A 20,416-nucleotide genomic window follows, 5' to 3' on the forward strand; every position below is an offset into this window, starting at 1 on the left:
AAAAGACACATCTATCCTTATGGAATTTTTGTACTCTGTGTTAAAAGAGGAAACTCTCAAATTAAGAACACAGTTCCATGTACAGTTGCACCAAAAATAATAAAATACTTAGGCATAAACTTAACCAGAGGTAAAGGACCTGTATTCCAAAAACTATAAAACACTGATGAAAGAAATTGAAGATGACACAAACAAATGGAAACCTATTCCATGCTCGTGGCTTGGAGGAATCAATATTGTTAAAATGTCCATGCTACCCAAGCCATCTACAGATTTAATGCAGTCCCTATCAAAATACCAACAACGTTTTTCACAAAACTAGAGCAGATCCTAAAATTTAGATGGAACTGCAAAAGACCCCGAATAGCCAAAGCATTCTTCAGAAAGAACATAGCTGGAGGTATCACAATCCCAGATTTCAAGATCTACAAAGCTGTAGTAATCCAAACAGTAAGGTATTGGCACAAAAATAGACACATAGGTCAATGGAACAGAGTAGAGAGCCTAGAAATAAACCTTTACTTATATGGTCAATTGATCTACACCAAAGGAGACAAGAACATGCAATGGGGAAAAGACAGTTTCTTCAACAAACGGTGCTGGGAAAACTGGACAGCTACATGCAAAAGAATGAAATTGGACCACTTCCTTACACCATACACACACAAAAAAACCCTCAAAATTGGCTAAAGACCTAAATGGGAGACCCAAAACCATAAAACTCCTAGAAGAAAATACAGGTAGTAATTTCTTGGATGTCTCCCAGAGAAACATTTTTTCTAGATATGTCTCTTGGGAAACAAAAGAAAAACTAAACCGTTGGGACTACACCAGAGTAAAAAGCTTTTGCACAGCAAGGGAAACCATCAACAAAACAAAAAGGCAACCTGCTGAATGGGAGAAGATATTTGCAAATGATATGTCCAGTAAAAGGTTAATATCCAAAATATATAAAGCACTTACACAGCTTAACACACATAAAACCCAAATAATCCAATTTAAAAATGGCAGAGCACCTGAATAGACATTTCTCCAAAGAAGACATACAGATGGCCAACAGACACAACAGAAAAGATGTTCAACACTCTTCATCAGGAAAATGCAAATCAAAACCACAATGAAGTATCAGCCCACACCTGTCTGAATGGCTAGAATCCAAAACACAAGAAATAACAAATGTTGACAAAGATGTGGAGAAAAAGGAACCCTCGTGCACTTTGGTGGGAATGCAAGCTGGTGCAGCCACTGTGGAAAAGAGTATGGAGTTTCCTCAAAAAATTAAAAATAGAATTACCATATGATTCAATAATCCCCCTATTGGATATTTACCCAAAGAAAACAACAATAATTTGAAAATATATATGCACCCCTTTGTCTATTGCAGCATTATTTATAATAGCCAAGATATGGGATCAACCCAGGTATCCACTGATAAACTAGTGAATCAAGAAGAGGTGGTGTATTTTTACAATGGATTATTACTCAGCCATAAAAATTGATGAGATCCTGCCATCTGCAACAACACGGATGGACCTAGAGGGTATAATACTAAGTGAAATACATCAGACAGAGAGAGACAAATGCCATGTGATTCCATTCATATGTGGAATTTAAGACACAAAACAAATGAACAAACAAAAAGACAGACAAAAAAATAGACAAATACAGAGAACAAACTGGTGGTTACCAGAAGGGAGGTGGGTGGGAGGATGGGGGAAATAGATAACGGGGATTAAAAGTATACTTACCTTGGTGAGCACTGAGAAATATGAATTGCTGAGTCATTATATTGAAAACCTGAAACTATTATAACAAACACTGTGTGTTAATTCTACTTCCATTAACGAGAGAGAGAGAGAAAACTCTCATAGGTTTCTAGACAGAGAAAACCAGTAAGTTACCAAGGGCAGGGGCATCAGACTAGCATGAAACTACTCACCTGTAAGCTGGAAGCAAGAACACAGCAATGCCGTATTTATAGAAAGTTGAAGGAAAAGGACTGAGCTAAGAATCCTGATAATTATATACTGATATACTGATAAATCATTGTGTTATAAATAAAGATATATTTATTTATGTGTGATAAATAAAGATATACATGAGCTAAGAAGCCAAGAAATTTAGTCCTATATGAGGCCAAAACAAAGACATTTTTGGATATGGAGTGACTGAAGTGGGCCGTCGATGAGCCATTGCTGAGGAAATGTGTTCCAACCAAATGAAATTGAGTCAGACAAAAGTGTCATGGTAGGGGAAGATGAAGAGTCAAAGAAACAATGATGAGCAAGGAACCTTGTAATGATCAAGTCTAAAGAAATGATGAGGATGTGACTACAAACTATAAACTTTTCACTGAGGATTTCTTCAAACAGAAGAGCCGTGTGGATTAAGAGGAGGTATTTAGTAGTTCAAAGTGAAACAGTGAGAAAGTACAAAAATTCTAAAATACCTCCTGTGGATGAGGAAGAGAGAAGAGATGTCATGGGTTGGTTTCTCTGGAAACAGGCAACGAAACAGAGTTTTGGGTGCAAGATACTTCGTAGAGGTCCACACCTGTGTTAGGAGTTGAATTGTGTCCTGCACAAAAATATGTTGGAAGTCCTAACCCCTGGTACCTGCGAATGTGACCTTATTTGGAAATGGAGCCTTTGCCAATTGGTCACCAAGTTAACATGAGGTCATGAGGTTGGGCCCTCATGCAATGTGACTGGTGTCCTGATAAGAAGAGGAAAACACTGTGTGAAGACACACACACGGGGAGAACCCTGACGACAGGACCCATGCAGCCGCAAGCCAAGGAACCACGAGGCTCAATGGCCAGAAGCAGGAAGAGGCAGGGAAGGATTTTACCCAGAGCCTCAGGGGGAGCTTGGCCCTGCTGACACCTTCACTTAGGGCTTCCAGGTTCCAGAACCGTGAGAGAATACATTTCTGCCATGTTGAGGCACATCTGTGGAGATGAAGAGAACCTTTGCAACGAGGAGGGAGGGAGCACAGCTGGGCAAGCAGAGGGAGAAGCCAGGCTCCCGTGCAGGACCCGTGAAGCCGGCCCAACTTGGTGGGCAGCTGCCCCATCATTCAGTCACGGGATGTGGGCAACCCCAGGGAGGCCATCGCCCGAGTGAGGTGGCTCTCTGCAGAGGCAGACCCTGATGGAGCTGATAGGAAAGCATAGATTTTCTTAATGATTTAAAAATAGAATGATAACTAAGCAGATATACATGGAATAAAATGTTTTTGTTACTGGGAGGAAAAAATGGAATTATGATTTGGTTAATCCAGCAAAGAAGAAATGGGTAAAAGTAAATGTAACAATAAATTGTAGTTACTAGTAAACAAATATGATGGAAGCAAACCAAATATAATCATACGTCAATAGGGGCGCCTGGGTGGCTCAGTCGGTGAATTGTCTGCCTTCAGCTCAGGTCATGATATCAGGGTCCTGGGATCGAGCCCCACATAGGGCTCCCTGCTCAGCGGGGAAACTGCTTCTCCCTCTCCCTCTGCCCCTGTCCTTGCTCATGTGCTCTCCCTCTCACTCTCTCTCTCTCTAAAATAAATAAAATCTAATCATAACACAATAGATGTGAATTTGTTTAAATCCACTTTCGAATGACAGACTTTTAAATTGGCAAAAACAAAACAAAAGCCCGGTTTTAAGTTATTTATAAGGAACACAGATAAAATGACAACTAAAAAAGTTAAAGAAATGGACAAGGATAATAAGCATTATTTGCATATGCCAAGTATATGCAAATAAAAGGAAAACAGAAGTGGTGTACATCAACCACAGTGGAACCCAAAAGTAAAATTATTCAATAAGAAAAGAAAAGGTACTTCTAAAAACAAAGAGTACATTTCACAAGGACACTGTTACACATACATTATACACTGGCCATCATTGTTATGGAAATTTTAAGGCAAAAACCAAAAAGAAACACAGGAGAATATGATAGAACTATAATCATACTATCATAACCCAAGCAGGAATAAACACCCTTATCCAAACATCTTTAAAGTTCTGGTACTTGTATTTCTCTGGGAAAGAATCTTAGAAGTTGGGCCAAACTTGGTAAGTACATTAACTATTTGAAGGACCATTGCTACATTCCTTTCTATAAAAAGGTTGAAGCATCAATCCAATGGTGCAGGAAGCCTACCTGTTTATTGACATACGTATCAGCACTGGATGTCTACCATCTTTGAGATGTTTGCCAACCTGATGGGCAGATAATAGCATCTCAGTCATTTTAATTCCTGTTCCCTTACCACTAATGGGGCTTATCCTTTTCACAGGCTTATTGGTGATATATATTTCCAGTTCATATCCTCTGCTTATTTTTATAGTGTGTGGTTTGTCTTGTTTCTTTTATAATCAATTTGTATCATCTCCCAGTATATTAGACACTAATCCTGTCATATGAGCTGCAAACCATTGTTCATTTTTTTGGCTTTGTTTATGGTATCTTGTCATGTAGACATTTTAAATTTTTATAGGGTCAAATCTGCTCATTGTTCCTTTATGGGTTATGGATTTACTGTCTTACTTGGTAAGGCAACCAACCTGAAATTACACGCTTCTAGTTCCATTTTTAACATTAGGTCCTTCCTTTATTTTGGTTTAAACTGACTGCATTGTATTATCCCTATAGGCAGCTCTGATCTTTTTTGGGAGCTGAGGTAGAGATGTGAATAAATAATAACCAGTGATTTCTATTTTAACAGGAACTTGGGAAGGAAAACAGTTTCAACAATGAATAGGTCACCCATCATGACTGACTACAGATGACTTGCCATTTCATTTACAAAGGTAAGGAAATACAGTCTATGTTTTTAGTTAATTCCAACTGACTGACTGTTGTGCTCTACCCCTTTTATTTTATATTTATTTACAAATATTCTAAATCCTATTCTAGTTCATGACCTTTAACTTTGACATTATCAAATTTAAAACAAGTGACAAGCAAATAGAAACATAGGAAATTCTGTGAATGTCAGCCTGCCTCAGGGGGCAGAACAGAACCCGGGAGATGTGGTTTCTGCTATTGATTACTGCATGCGGTTCAGTTTTTGAATAGCATTAGGGTTTTCCTTATTATCAAATGTAGAGTGTTCATTGCAGAATCCTTGGAGAATAGAGCAAAATATAAAAATGAAAACCCAAAGCATTCATAACCCCCATCATCTGCAGATAATCACCAGTAGTTCTGTGAATTTCTTTCCTCCTTCCTTGCATACGCATAAATAAATGTATAATTATATATAATCTTTCTAAAACATACTTAGCTCCAGTAGTTCTAAATGATGTACCTTAACTGGTACAGGAACATAGCAAGTCTAAGAACAAATAGTAATTACCACTATGTCCATTTCAAATGGCCATTTGCAGTTCACTAGAACATTCCCCAGCATCTCATTTGCCTCCCCTGCACAGACATCCTGGTGATAGGTCCACATGACCCTGGTGAAACATCACCCTAAGAAACACCTTAGAAGTCTGGCAACATTTCACGGCATCCCTTTATCATTATTGTCTATTTTGTGCTGCTTAAAGGGAATTGTTTTTTAAAGAATAGAAGTTTATGTATTTCTCTCCTCCTCTTCCTTACTGTCCGTTCAGGGGTGTCCTACAAAGTAAAAAAAAAAAGAGAGAGAGAGAGAGACCATCTCATCCTATGTCCTGCATTCATGCCAGCTAGCCAACCCCTCACTAAGGTGGTTTCTCCAAACACCCTTCAAAGTTGCTCTTGAAATTTTTTGGATTTCAAAGCTTCCAAGTCTTAGAGGTAAAATGACTGACACGGGATTTGTTAGTCCACAGTTGGTTAAAGAAAATCCAACTCTTACTGTCATTAACACATACAAAGTTGGAGACACAAACGTACCCTAGTAGAGATATGGGCTAGAGCTTCATACAGATAATTCACCAAAGAGATACAAAGAACCAAAGAAATGTGACAAAGATGTCTGTCCTTACCATGAATCATACAAATGCAAAATAAAATGATATTTTTGCCCAGAATTGGCCAAGTGTTTTTTTGTGATTTTAAGTGAAAACACTGGCGGCTGGTAGAGATTTAAAGTAGGTATATTTTACCCAGTAGACATTATAAGAATCTCTGGCAACTGTTTTAGACTTGCCTTTGGAAACATAAGAACAGAGAGTACAGTTTTATTTGTAACAGAAAAATAGGAAGCATCCTGAGTGTCCACTAATAAATCCCGAACCAGGGCGCCTGGGTGGCTCAGTTGGTTAAGCGACTGCCTTCGGCTCAGGTCATGATCCTGGAGTCCCGGGATTGAGTCCCGCATCGGGCTCCCTGCTTGGCGGGGAGTCTGCTTCTCCCTCTGATCCTCTCCCCTCTCGTGCTCTCTGTCTCTCATTCTCTCTCTCAAATAAATAAATAAAATCTTTAAAAAAAATAAAAATAAAAAATAAAAAATAAATCCCGAACCATGATGCATTTTTATGATAGAATTATTTAGATGTTAGACATTTTTTCTAATTAATATTTAGTGATGCAGAAAAATGTTTATGACAAAGTGGAAAGGGCAAATATAAGTTTGTATATAATGTATGATCCCAGTTTTGTTAAAGTAAACAAAGCACACATTTGAAAAAGATCAAATGGTAGAATAGCCAAATATTAACAATTACTATTTGGGGGTAGTTGGATTAAAGGTGATAGTTTTATTTTCTTCTTTTTCTTTCAAATACAATATCTGTTTTACTTAGGGAAAAGTTTTCAATTAGCAATAATCGCGCCTCGGATAAACCTTATTGGCCACGGAAGAAAACAGATATTTTTTTAATTTAAAAATTACTTTTAAATTTTAAAACGACCGAAAAATAATGAACGGTTATACATTTGATTAAAAAAATCAAGGAACCTTCCTCATGTATTGTGAAACTTTCATTCCAAAGTAGTTTGCAGAGAGTTTTGAGAGCTGGTTATGTCAGGAAAAGGAAAACGTGGCATATTCCATAGTATTTTACATTTAAAAAAAAAAAAGGTTTAAATGCTACATGGAGATGATTTCTGTTGAAACATGTATAGTCTAAGTCTTTTTCACTGGTGAAGGAAGTTATAAGGAGTTAATGACATGGCCATTTATTCCATGCCAGCTGTCTACAGTTGCCGCGCCTTTGGCATCTTCCAAAGAATCCAGCATACGGTGTGATTGATGGGGTTGGACCCCTAAGTTATGTCTTTATCCCCCTCCTTCAGGGAGTCAGCTTTCTTCCCAAGCACAAAACACCCAAGTAGCTAGAATCAGACGCTGCCTGCATTGATCTAATGGGGTGTTACTACCTTTCTTTATCAATTTATTTATCCATTCATTCTACAAATATTTACTCAGCACTTACTATGTGCCAGGTGTAGTTTAAGTGTTTGAGGTATATCAGTGAACAAAACAGACTAAAATCCCTGCCTCTGTGGAGTTTAAATTCTTCAGGAGGAGACAGACTGAAACAAACACAAACCCACTGTAATAAATAAGGAAACTCTGTAGTGTGTTAGACACTGATGAGTGCTATGGGCAAAAAAGGAAGGAAGGGAAGGAGGGAGGGAGGAGGGAAGGAAGGAAGATTAAGCAGAGTTAAGAGGAAATGGGGGCAGGGAGGTGCCAAAGAGGTTGTAGTTTAAAATAGGATTGTCAAGCTAAGCATCAGATAGAAGTTGACATTTGAACAAAGACCTGAAGGAGATAAGCAGGTGTCTGGGGAAGATTGTTCAGGCAGCGGGAATAGCTCAAGCAAAATGCCTTAATGTAGCTGCATTCTGGAGTGTTTGAGAAACAGCAGAGTATCTGAAGCGGCGGGGGGAGCTCAGAGGTGCTGAGGACAGAGGAGGAATGGGAAGAGTATGGGGAAATCATACAGGGCCACGTCAACCATTGTAAGACTTTGGCTTTTACTTTGGGTGAAAAGGGAAACCACTGTAGGGTCTTAAGGGCAAAGTGACATGATCTGATTAGGTTTAATGACAGATCACTCTGGCTGAGAGTAGACTGTCGGAGAGCAAGGGTGGCATCAGCAAGTCCCGTTGAGAGGCCACGAAGGATAACACACTCATAAGAAGATGGTAGCTCTGCCCAGAAACGCACAGCAGGAGTGGTGACAAGTGACTGGATTCTGGACATCTTCCGAAGGCTGTGCTGACATATTGACCATGGTGTGAGAGAAGGAGGACTCCCAAGATTTGGGGCCTGAGAAGCAAGAGGTTGGAGATGCCATTAAGTGAGATGGGGAAGGTCCAAGTGAAAGAAGTTTGAGAGGGAATGTCAGAAATAGGGTTTTAGGTTTGCAAAATTTGAGGTGTCTATTAGATATCCAAGTGGAGATACCAAGAAGACCATTGGATGTGCAAGTCTGGAGCTCAGAAGAGAGATCTAGATGGCATTTCAAGATTCCAAAGAGAGGATGGTTAGAGACGAGAACCAAGAAGTCCGTCTTACACACTCTTAACATTAACAGGAACCATCTTAAGAGACTGAGAAAGTGACCCAGGAGGTATAGGGAGGGTGTGGGTAAGAAACAAGAGAGTATGATGCTCTAGAAGCCAAGTGAAGAAAATCAGTCAAGGAAGAGGGAGTGATCATCTCTGTTGATAATCTGATAGGTCAGGCAGAATGGGGGTTTAGAGTTAGCCACTGGATTTGGCAACACGGAGGTCATTGGTGATTTTGAGGAGGAGGTTCTCAGGGTAGCAGTGAGAGCAAACCCCCGATTAAAGTGCATTAAAGAGAGAATGTCTGAAGAGGAATCAGGACTCGAGAGGAGCAACATCTTTTTCAAGGAGTTTTGCTGCAAGGAGGAATAAGGAACTGAGGGGACGTTGGAATCAAGAAAAGGCTTTTAGTTTTTAAGGTGGAAGAAATGGCGGAACCCTGGTGGGAAGGAAATAGAGTGAAAGATTGAAGCTGATACGAGAAAGGGGAGACCTGTAGGAGTGATGCCCTTGAATATGTGACAGGCTCTGCACAATTTAGATAAGCTTTCACGCTTTAGAATTATTAACTTCTGTCACATTCAGTGCCCGTATTTCCACCTTGTCACTTGCCCTTTAATTTGTTCATGATCTATTTTGACATTGAGAAGTTGACATTGACATTGAGACATAGTCAAATCAATTACATTTTCTCTCCTATAACTTTTCGGGTTATCAAAATCTTTGCCTTTTCAAGGATCGATTATCAGATAAATACCTATATATTCTTTTTTTAAGATTATTTGAGAGAGAGAGAGCAGGGAGAGGGGCAGAGGGAGAGGGAGAGACTTCTCAAGTTGACTCCATGCCAAGCGCAGAACCTGACACAGGGCTCAATCCCGGGACCCCAAGATTATGACCTGAGCCAAAATGAAGAGTCAAATACTTAACCGACTGAGCCACCCAGGTGGCCCAAATACCTATATATTCTTAAAGTAATGATGTAATTGGAACTTTTGCAGGGGGCACGATCAGGGCTTTGGTTTGGTGTTTTTACACTGAGCCTATTATCATTAGACCTTTCAGATTTTATAACTCCACTAATAGAGTATTCACACCTCACCAAAATATTATGAAGAAACTAGAAAATCAGTTATTTTTAAAACGTATTAAGCAGATACAGTGTGGGAAACTGTAGCATGTGAAATAGACAGATTATAATCCAGTTAGTTATATGGACGCAAATGGGAATGTTAATTTATCTAAGAGAATGCTTGGATGGGCAGGGAGTAATAGGTCTGGTGAGGTTGCCATGATCCAGTCTTTAATTCTCTTCGATGGATTTTAGTCCTGTCAAGCTCATGGCAATCATTCAGTTCCAGTACAGAGAAACGGCTGGCAAATTCTTTATTTTTTTTTTAAGATTTTATTTATTTAATTGACAGAGAGACACAGCGAGAGCAGGAACACAAGCAGGGGGAGTGGGAGAGGGAGAAGCAGGCTCCCCGCTGAGCAGGGAGCCCAATGTGGGACTCTATCCCAGGACCCTGGGATCATGACCTGAGCTGAAGGCAGACACTTAACCGACTGAGCCCCCCAGGCTTCCCCCCCCCTTTTTTTTTTAGAGATAGAGCACAGTGGGGGAGGGGTAGAGGAAGAGGGAGAGAGAGAATCTTAAGCAGACTCCACGCCCAGCTCCAAGCCCAACACCACGCTCGATCTCACAACCCTGAAATCATGACCTGAGACAAAATCAAGAGTCAGATGCTTAACCAACTGAGACATCCAGGCACCCCAAAACAGCTAGCAAATTCTTAGGTTTAACACACACTATATTTATTAAAAGCCCAAGATTTAAAAGGTGCTTCAACAACCCCAGTGTTCATCAGTAGATGAATGGATAAAGGGGATGTGATGTGTACACACACACACACACACACACACACACACACACACACTGAACAATTACCCAGCTGTAAGAAAGGATGAGCATGTGACAGCATGGATGGACCTAGAGGGCATTATGCAAAGTGAAATAAGTCAGACAGAGAAAGACAAACGCCCGATGATTTCACCTATATGGGGAATCTAAAAAACAGATGAACAGGGGCGCCTGGGTGGCTCAGTCGTTAAGCATCTGCCTTCGGCTCAGGTCACGATCCCAGGGTCCTGGGATCAAGCCCCGCATCGGGCTCCCTGCTCCGCGGGAAGCCTGCTCCTCCCTCTCCCACTCCCCCTGCTTGTGTTCCGTCTCTCACTGTGTCTCTCTCTGTCAAATAAGTAAAATATTTAAAAAATAAAAATAAAAGACAGATGAACAAACAAACAAAAGCAGAAGCCGACCCATGAATACCGAGAACAAACTGCTGGTTGCCAGAGGGGAAGGGTTGAGGGGTGGGTAAAACAGGTAGAGGGGAGAGTGAGACACCAGCTTCCAGTTACGGAAGAAGTCACGGTATAAAAGGCACAGCACAGGGAATATGGTCAGTGGTACTGTGACAGTGTTATGTGGTGACAGATGGTAGTTGCACTTACGGTGAGCAGAGCGTAACAGATAGACTGGTCAGATCACCATGTTGTACGCCTGAAACTAATACAACATTGTGTCAGTTATACTTCAATTAAAAATTCTCTTATTAAAAAAAATGAAACAAAATAACATGTGCTTCAACGGCTTACAAGAAAGTCTGAGGTTACCCCTCCTTGGTGTATTGAATGAACTTCATGCAACAAGTTAGAGGTTGAGCCTCTAACTCTAGGTTTCCGCTCAGGTAACGATCTCGGGGTAATGGGATCACACCCCATGTGGGGCTCTGCACAGAGTCTGCTTGAGATTCTCCCTTTCCCTACGCCCCCTGTGCTTGCGCTCTCTTTCTCTCTCTCTCTCTAAAATAAATAAATCTTAAAAAAAAAAAAAAAAGATAAGACCCTTAAGTGTCATGGTTCCCTGATTATGTAGTTATCTTTATTTGCCATATAAGTAGCTGGCTTTAAAAATTCAGGTGAATTGGGTGCCTGGGTGGCTCAGTTGGTTGGGCGACTGCCTTCGGCTCAGGTCATGATCCTGGAGTCCCGGGATCGAGTCCCGCATCAGGCTCCCTGCTCGGCAGGGAGTCTGCTTCTCCCTCTGACCCTCCTCCCTCTCATGCTCTCTGTCTCTCATTCTCTCTGTCTCAAATAAATAAATAAAATCTTTAAAAAAAAAAATTCAGGTGAATTAATAGTTAAACGCAAAACTCTAGCATTAAGAAGTGAAAGGAACATGTTTAAGTATCTGATACATCCCAGTGTAAAAAAAATATTTGCTCTAAAACATTGGAAGAAATCACAAAGGTAATCAGTAGTGTTGAGTGTGAAAAATGTAGAACTTCTCTGTGTCCTAATTATAAAATGGAAGAGCAGCATGGAAAACATGAATAATGTGCTTGCAGACTGATTAATTACCTGGATACATAAAAATCAATAAGAAAAACATGAGTAACAATAACCATAGTAGGTAAAAATCAATAACTAAAATACAAAGAGCCCCGTAGATAAATGGAAACAATAACAGAAAACTCAGAAGAAACACAGAGAGCTCAAAAAAGATCTGCCAACCATGTTAACCATCACTAATAATTTTCAGAAGTGCACATTAATATCAAGAGATGCTTTCTTTCACCTATGAAATTAGCAAAGATTATTAAAATAATACTGCTAAGCATGTAATGAAAGAAGCTCCCACCCACTGATAATAGTATGAGTGGGTATATTCATGGAAAGAAATTTACTCATATGTTTTTAATGACCTTGTAATTCTAGGAATCTAAGAAAACATTGAAATTGGACAAAAATAGAAGCACAAAATAATTACTGTTGTATCATTCATAGAAGCAAATCTCTTGGACCACCTCCCCATCCTTTAATATTAGCGTTATTTTTTTTATTTAAGTTCAATTAGCCAACATAGTGTAGTGTTCAGTAATAACATTAGCATTATTAACTGACATATTAACACACAGTTGTGTTCATACAACAGTGTCTCTTGCAAGTAGAAAAAAATCAATATTCTTACAATGAGATGTTGATAATCAAGTGGGAAAATGTTCACTGAAAACTGCTGGGTCGAGATGGTATCCTAATATTTTTAGTATAATAGTACATGGAACAAAAGGGGAAAATAACTATGCCCAAATGTGAAGAGTGGAGTTACCCGAGGGCAGTAGAATTGAGTACTTTTCTTGTTATGATTTATATTTTTTGGTACTTTCCAAATGCTTTTATAGGAAGTATCTTTAATTAGAAGAAAGTTTTGTTGTTGTTTTTTTTTTTAAGACGTTATCGAAAGAAACTTGTACCCATGATCTGCACTGGGACTTCAATCCCACCTTTGGGAGAGCACACGGGAGCCAATAAAGTGTACTACCAAAATGATTTAGAGGTAAAGATTTATTTCGGAGAGATTGAGGGACACAGATTTTTTTTTTTTTTTTTTTTTTTACATTCTGAGAAATCTCTTCCTTTCGTGGAAACAGCAGTAATAACCACAAAAACATAATGAACCAAACTCGATTCTCCAGTTAACAATATCATTAGTCTGTGGTGTTTCAGAGCAGAGTCATAAATTCACAGCGGTCCATTTTGCGCTTGCAGATGTCGTCTGCTGCTGAAAATGGAGATGCCGCACCTGGAAAACAGAGTGAAGAAAAAACTTATAAAAAGGTGAGTGACTGTTTTGTTTTCTTTCTTCAGCTCAGAAAAAGGAACACTTTCATTGCTTGGAATGTTAATCTCGCCTCGGCCTTTTCTCCCTATAAAGCAGTTGTGGGTAAGTTACTGCCTTAGCTTCTTGTTGCTCTCACAAATTACTACATGTTCAGTGGTTCCGACGACACAGATGTATGATCCTGTAGTCACAAGGCTGACATGGGTCTCCTTGCGCCGGGATCTGGGTGTCTACAGGGCTGCATTCCTTCCTGGAGGTTCTAGGAGAGAGTCCGTTTCCTTGTCTTTTCTAGCTTCTCCAGACTGCCTTCCCTGTCTCATGATTCCCTTCCAACTTCAGACCAGCAAAGACCAGCTGAATCTCTCTCAGGCTATATCACTCTTGACACTTTCAAGAATGCTTGGGATGGCTTGGAGCCCTCCTAGATAATCCAGAATAATCCCTTGATTTTAAAATCAGCTGGTTAGCAACCTTAATTTCTTTTGCAACCTTAACTACTCCTCGACATATAACATATTCGTGGGTTGCAATGATTAAGAGATGGACATCTTTGCAGGGGTGAGTGGGTGGGGAGCATCTTTCCACCTACCGCAATTACCATGCTATAGAACATTGACAGAAGGCAGTTATTTGAAGACCCTTCTTATTCCTAAGAAGAAAGCCCTTATGTGTGTGCAGTGTTCTGTGTCTACTATGTGAATCTTTTTTTTTTTTAAGATTTTACTTATTTGAGAGAGAGAGAGCATGAGTAGGGGGAGGGGCAGAGAGAGAGGGACAAGCAGACTCCCCGCTGAGCAGGGAGCCTGACCTGGGTCTCCATCCCAGGACCCCGAGATCATGACCTGAGCTGAAGGCAGACGCTTAACCAACTGAGCCACCCAGGCACCCCGCCCCCCCCATATGTGAATCTTTTAACTGACTTGCCACTTCCCACCAAAATTTTACACAATTTTTACCTTTGTATTTTGAAAAAAAAAAAAAGGAACATGAAATTCTGCCCCATCCCTTTCTAAGCCTCTCAGATTCCCTGTCTTCAGCCCATTTCACAAAAATCCCCTTCCAGATGTTCCAGGGTATCTTACCTTGCCACTCTTTGACTTTGATAAATCCTTCGCTCCTGGCAAGGAAGCTAATGTTCAGACACATTACTGGGGAATATATCTTCTCAGGCACCACTGCTCCTGCTTCTAAATTGACTGTACATTTTACTTCTAAAAGTCCTTGCCCTCCTTCTGTCTTGGGAGTAGGACGTTTGTGTATTGAAGGTTTGTTCTGTCTTAACTTTTCCATTTGCCTTTTACTCCTTCATGGATAGCTAGCAAGGCTTGTTGTCATAAAGTACACGAACCGTCTGATCCAACCACATGTTCGTTTGGGTCATGGAATTATCATATTTCCTGCTCCATTTTGATATGGGAGACTCTGCCCTTTTTCCTGATAAGTCATTTCTTCTGACTTTCCTGCTCGGCCAAACGTAGAAATATAACCAGGGAGTTGCCGTCCAAAGTGATGGTGTGGTTGGGGCAGAGTAGGGGTAAGATTCAAGAGCTCAGATGTGTCTGGTGATAGGGTATAAAATTTGTCAGTCTGGCCACAGACTGTACATGGTTACTTATTTGTAGACGCAGGTAGAAAACCAAATCCCAATCCCATCTCTTACCCAAGGCTCCTAGTAAATTCAGTCAGCGATACACGCTTACTTATTTGTAGACCCAGGTAGAAAACCAAATCCCATCTCTCTTACCCAAGGCTCCTTGTAAATTCAGTCAAGCGTGAGAACCAGCGGAGAGATGATCAAGTTGCCAGCCCATCACTGTTTCAGATCTGTTTCGGGTGGTTTTCTCAGGCACCATCCAGATGCGCTATGGTTCTTGACTGACCTCCGACCCACAGGACTTCTTTAGTGATGCAGAAGTAACACAAGGAGTGTGACCATGAGATCTTGGAGTTTGCTCAGTTTGTCTTGCCCACAAATTAGTAAAGCAGGTATTCAGTAACATGGATATGATTCTGTGATGAAGACCTCTAATAGCGTATTTGACTCCACAGTATTGGTAAGGTTATAAGAACTAAAAATCAGATATTTAGATTGCAAATAACGCCAATCCAAATAAATAAGAGTAGGTGTAGGAAACTTGACAGAAAAATGCCTGTGGTTTATTTTTTTAGTGTGTGGTGGCATCAGGAGCTTTTGGATGATCTCTGTTTTTAAGAGGAAGATAATCGGTGGAGGAAGACGTATTTAGCTTCTCTGAGAAAAACACCAAAAGACAGTATAGTGCATGAGTCTTTAGTCCTCAATAAATACGGTGTTGATACGCAGAGAAAGAAGGGGCTACGCAGAGAAAGTGTTGTTTTTACACATTTAACAGCTCAGCTGAACTACTCAATTTAAGTCTTCTCCACGAAGCAAAGAGATCTTCACACTGGAGGTGTTCGTAGTGGAGTTACCAGAAGTGATAAGAGTCTCATTAGCTGGGGCGCCTGGGTGGCTCAGTCATTAAGCGTCTGCCTTCAGCTCAGGTTATGATCTCAGGGTCCTGGGATCGAACCCCTCATCAGGCTCCCTGCTCAGCAGGAAGCCTGCTTCTCCCTCTCCCACTCCCCCTGCTTGTGCTCTCTCTCTCACTGTCTCTCTCTCTCTGTCAAATAAATAAAATCTTAAAAAAAAAAGAAAAGAAAAGAAAACAAGAAAAACCCACCTATTTAAAAAAAAAAAGTCTCACTGGCTGTTGGAAAGTGTTTGTCTCTAGGCCCAGATGAACCATTTCCCAAATGAAAGAACTTGAAGCTAGGATAGAGAAACCACTGAGTGTGAGCTTGGAAAAATTGGGACAGTGGAAGACGTAGCAAAAAGCAGGAGATAAATATCATCCCTCTTTTCAGCAATGAGGAGAAGGTACATTCTGGAAACCAGATGTGGCTCTGTTCCTTGGCATAATTTCAGGACGGGTTAGTCAACATATGGTGTATGTACGTTTAGAGAGGCAACACATGTCTTTTACAAACCTGCAGAGGTTCATAAAGATACAGTTTATGTCAAATTAACTACATTTTCTATTACAAGAGAGTCATTAAATTAGTCACAGATAAGGAGAATTCTCAAGCTTAATGAATCTTGATTTAAGGGCACCAGGAACATTGTTGTGATCAGACAAGGTGGAGAAATACGGACTGAATATTATCAGTGGTAGGCTTGCAGCTGGTTGGACTAACGTTTCCAACGAATGAAGGTTTTGCTTCCTGTCATCTTGGCTGTACCAGCATGGTGCTTGAGTTGACCCTGTGTAGCTTCATATTTTTTACCGATGACCTTCATGAAGACGTAAGATTTGTGCTGGGCCAATACGCAAATGACAAACAACCGGGAAGGTGTAACTAATAGACTAGCCGAGTGCCCTCAGGGCCACCTTGCATTTCATTAAGTATTGTCCCTTTTACAAATACTTGAAAGTTACATTTCTTTCCCGGTCCTAAAGGCCCGACGACGTATGCACCCTTTTAATAAGGAGCTTTGATGACCCGTTGGGTTTTTGCCTCTGACTGAAAGCAATCCAGGTGAAGAACCTCCAGACCTTATGTGCTGGACAGGGGAAGGATATCAAAGGAGTTTATAAGGAACTTAGGGTTAAGTGGGAGGGGCAGGACATGAAAACAGCTTTAGAACACAGTAGTCTGTAATAAAGAGTTCAAAGGAGGAGAGATCACTATGGGTTAGAGTTAACAAGGAGGCTTGGGCTTCCTGTATCGAGCCCCAGATTGATTGGACAGCTGCCAGCCACACTCAGCATCACGGGTGCTGGGATTTCCACGTTTGTAGGGAACACTCAGTGTTCATGGGACAGCGCTATCCTCTGAGTCTTGATTATCTGCGCATGATTCCTGAAGCTGGCTGCTTTTTGTTCTTTCCATTAACCGTTTCCCTAATCCATAACCAGTTCTCGATAAGCTGAAGAAGAATAGCTAAAATCTGTGGGTGAGGCTCATGTCTCCAGCTCATAGTCGAAAACAAGAATTCAAACAAGCATATTGCCCACGAAGGCCGGGCATTAAAGGCTGCCTGGCTGTGTTTACGGAATGTAGTGTTTCCATTCTCAGCTCATCAGTCGAGTGTCTTCCGAAAGACTTGTAAACACAAGAGCCTGCAGTGGCCAAGCAAGTGACAGGGGAGGGAACTAACCTGGGGGAAGTAGTCAACCGGAGAATATGTCTTTTTTAAAAGGGCAAGTGGCACTCAGTACCATCCAGTAGGGCCATGTGTGAGTGCTCGCCCAGGCACACTGATTTTCAAGAAACTAAAACGTGCGCTCCGATGCAAAATCTCCCAGTTGTTAAACGTTGGCAGCCGATTCAGAATTTTTCAGAACTACACTCTGGGTAAAGGTACAGATTACTGATCATGCCTGACCTTCACACGATGGCCAGTCTGCAACTTCTGCACTGTTTGAGGAAAGACATGAGGTAGGAAGAAAGGAAGATGCAAAAGAAATGCACATAAGACCTGCTCCCTGCCCTCTATGACCATACAGTTTATTTAAGGTAAAAAAGACCCCCATGAAAAAATTAAATAATGACTCAAATGGGTATTAAGTGCCAAAGCAAGGCATTTCATGTAATCCTCTAGCAAGTGCTGACGAGCCCAAAGCTCATTACAGTCTTCTGGGGAAAAGGCCTTTTCTCCAATTCCTTCATTAGCAAGAGCATTTTGCTGGGATGCAAATTTTGTAGATGCCTCATGGTTTTCGGGCACGGTGCAAAATCCCACTCCTTAGGTGACTGCGAATTGATTTGTTTCAGTGGTGGGGAATCCGATGAGCGCAGGCACAGAATCAGGACCGAACATGATTTTTTGGAGGAAGAGGAGAGCCTGGCCTGGACAAAGCCAAGTGTCAGTGTTTAGGGAAAGTGCAAGCGATTGGGGGGGTATGTGCTGGCTGTAAGTGACAGGTAGCCTTGAGAGCTAGTTTGAGGGGTGTGGATTTTATGTTCTTGGCCAGCACTGTGCTTTAGAACTTTCTGCAATGATGGAAATGTCCTGTCATCTGACTAATACAGGAGGAGCATGCTGTATGTGGCTGTTGAGCTTTGGAATCTGTGTCCAGTTTGAGGAGTGAATTTTTAATTTTAGTTAAATTTCAGTGTAGTTAAGCCAATGGCCACCATGTTGGACAGCGCAGTTCCAGGCAGTGAAGTACCACGTTGGTTGGGAGATTAATGGCATGAAGAAATAACAGTACAAATCACAATGAAGACTGACCTGAAAGTTTCCAGCGCTAACTACTAGAAATGTGCTAACACTGATAGAACTGCAGAAATTTGAGGAATACTTTTTTTTTTTTTTAATAAGGTGAGAAACTTCAATGGACACAGAAGGCAGGACATCAGTTCACTTTAAGAATGTTCTAAGCTCAGGGAAGATACTGACGTTGGAGATCTGAGGTTTCTATGTTTTATACGTGAAGAAATTGCCCACCCCTCCCCCACTCTTCCAAAACGAAGAGATGTCAGAGTGATTCACTGACTTATCCCAGGTCACTTCGCACTGCTCTGTCAGGGAGATGATTAAAATCTCTGGCCATATGGTGTCCCAATTGTGTGACTTGTTCATTGGAATTGGTCATTGTTTCCCCATCAGCTGGGCATGGACTGAGCCGGGCATTTGTTACTGCTGCCATTTGCATTTCTTCCTCTCTCAAGGCTCCACCCAAGGTGGACATTCCGGGCCTCTTGGCCCTCCGTCTTCTACTTCTCCTTCCATCCTGGGCCTGCCCACAGTCACATCCTCACCCCCCTGGAGATTCTGGTTTTGATGACTGCTTCAGGCTGGATGAAGAGGTTGCCTGCCTTTGGCACCAACACCCCAACCATCAGTCCTTCTATTTGATTTCCACCATGGCTGGCAAACTTGATGGCAGCCCTCAGAACGGCAGACTAGGATCTGGTGTCCTTGACCCAGTTTCCCTAGTTTTTTTCCATTTTGTTGTGTTCTGGCCTCAGTTGTTCATTTAATTTTAGTGTCCCAGCCAGTTTCCCTGTCAGCAGAAGTAGACGCTGATGGGGTAAGAGGGAATAATGCCAGCCCCTTACCACATTACAAGGAAAGATGACTTTTACGACTTTTTAAACGTAAGTAAGGTAATGATTCAGAGACACTTTGATCTAAGAAGAAGGGTTTATTTAAATACAAGCTCTTTTATGAAATATCTCTGGGAACACACACGGGCACTGCTAACATTGGCTGCCTCCAGGGAGAACTGGGTGGTGGGAATCTTGAGTTGGAGAACACTTTTCTGTATATACCTGTACGTATGGTTAATTTTGAACCATGTGAATTGAATAAAGAACATTTTAAGATGGGAGTGGGGGTTGACATATGTCGCCTGCCCTGACTGCTCTTCCTTCCCTTCACAGTCTGGAGAGCCATCACTTCCATCAAACAAGACACTTGCTTTGTGCCCTGGTAGAGCTCCACTCTGTAGCTTAACTGAGACATGTTTTCCTGTGCACTGGGCAGCAGTTCTCATGAATAGCAACCACAGTGGTCTCTAGGAAGAGCGATCTTTTGGCATTCCCATTGTTATTTCTAGTCACCTTAGTCCAAAACACCCTAACCCCGTGGTTTTCGACCAGTGCCACTTTGCCTCCCGGGGAACATTTGGTGACATCTGGAGACATTTTGGATTGTCACAGTGGGAGGGCTTGTGCTGCCAGCATCGAGGATGTGGAGCCCAGCCGTGCTGTACCCTGTAACACACAGGACGGTGCCCACAACAGAGGATTACTGAAATGTTAGTAGCGGCAGGGCTGAAAAACTTTGCCCAAACCCAACTATCCTTTTAAGAAGAGGGTGGATATGAGTCTCGCTGTTCTAGACCTTGGTTGTATAACCTTAGGCATTTTCGCTAATTGATCTGAATCTTCATGTTTACCCTTGATGAAATGTCATGAATACATACCCTGACTGCCTCATCGTGCAGGGAGTATCGGACACATCCTGGAAAAGATAGAATACCGGTGTGTGATTCACTTTCTTTGCAAAAACGAGGTCCCTTGGCCTCTGATTTCCAGTCCGACTAGTTCTGTTAGTACTGAGCAAGGCAGTCACATGTGACTATCTCCCCATGGGCTGGGCTCATGAGAAGATTGGTGGTCAGTTAGCATCCTGGTTGCTGGGCTCATGAGGAGGTGGGTCAGTTAGCATCCTTGTTGCTGGGCTCATGAGGAGATGGGTCAGTTAGCTTCCTGGTTGCTGGGCTCATGAAGAGATGGGTCAGTTAGC

The 20,416-nt window shown here is 41.4% G+C and overlaps 1 protein-coding gene across 1 annotated transcript in view; it reads left to right on the forward strand.

Moving 5' to 3' along the window:
* PIP5K1B (phosphatidylinositol-4-phosphate 5-kinase type 1 beta) overlaps positions 1-20,416 on the forward strand; it is a 257,277-nt gene that overhangs the window by 96,852 nt on the left and 140,009 nt on the right. Inside the window, exons 2-3 of the mRNA XM_081804060.1 lie at positions 4,726-4,810; positions 13,065-13,133. Coding sequence (XP_081660186.1) covers positions 13,065-13,133 — 69 coding nt within the window. The 5' untranslated portion in view covers positions 4,726-4,810. The remainder of the gene's footprint in view (positions 1-4,725; positions 4,811-13,064; positions 13,134-20,416) is intronic.

The sequence above is a fragment of the Leptonychotes weddellii genome, chromosome 14 (genome assembly GCF_054177405.1).
Source record: "Leptonychotes weddellii isolate Sample4059 chromosome 14, ASM5417740v2, whole genome shotgun sequence".
Taxonomy (NCBI): domain Eukaryota; kingdom Metazoa; phylum Chordata; class Mammalia; order Carnivora; family Phocidae; genus Leptonychotes; species Leptonychotes weddellii.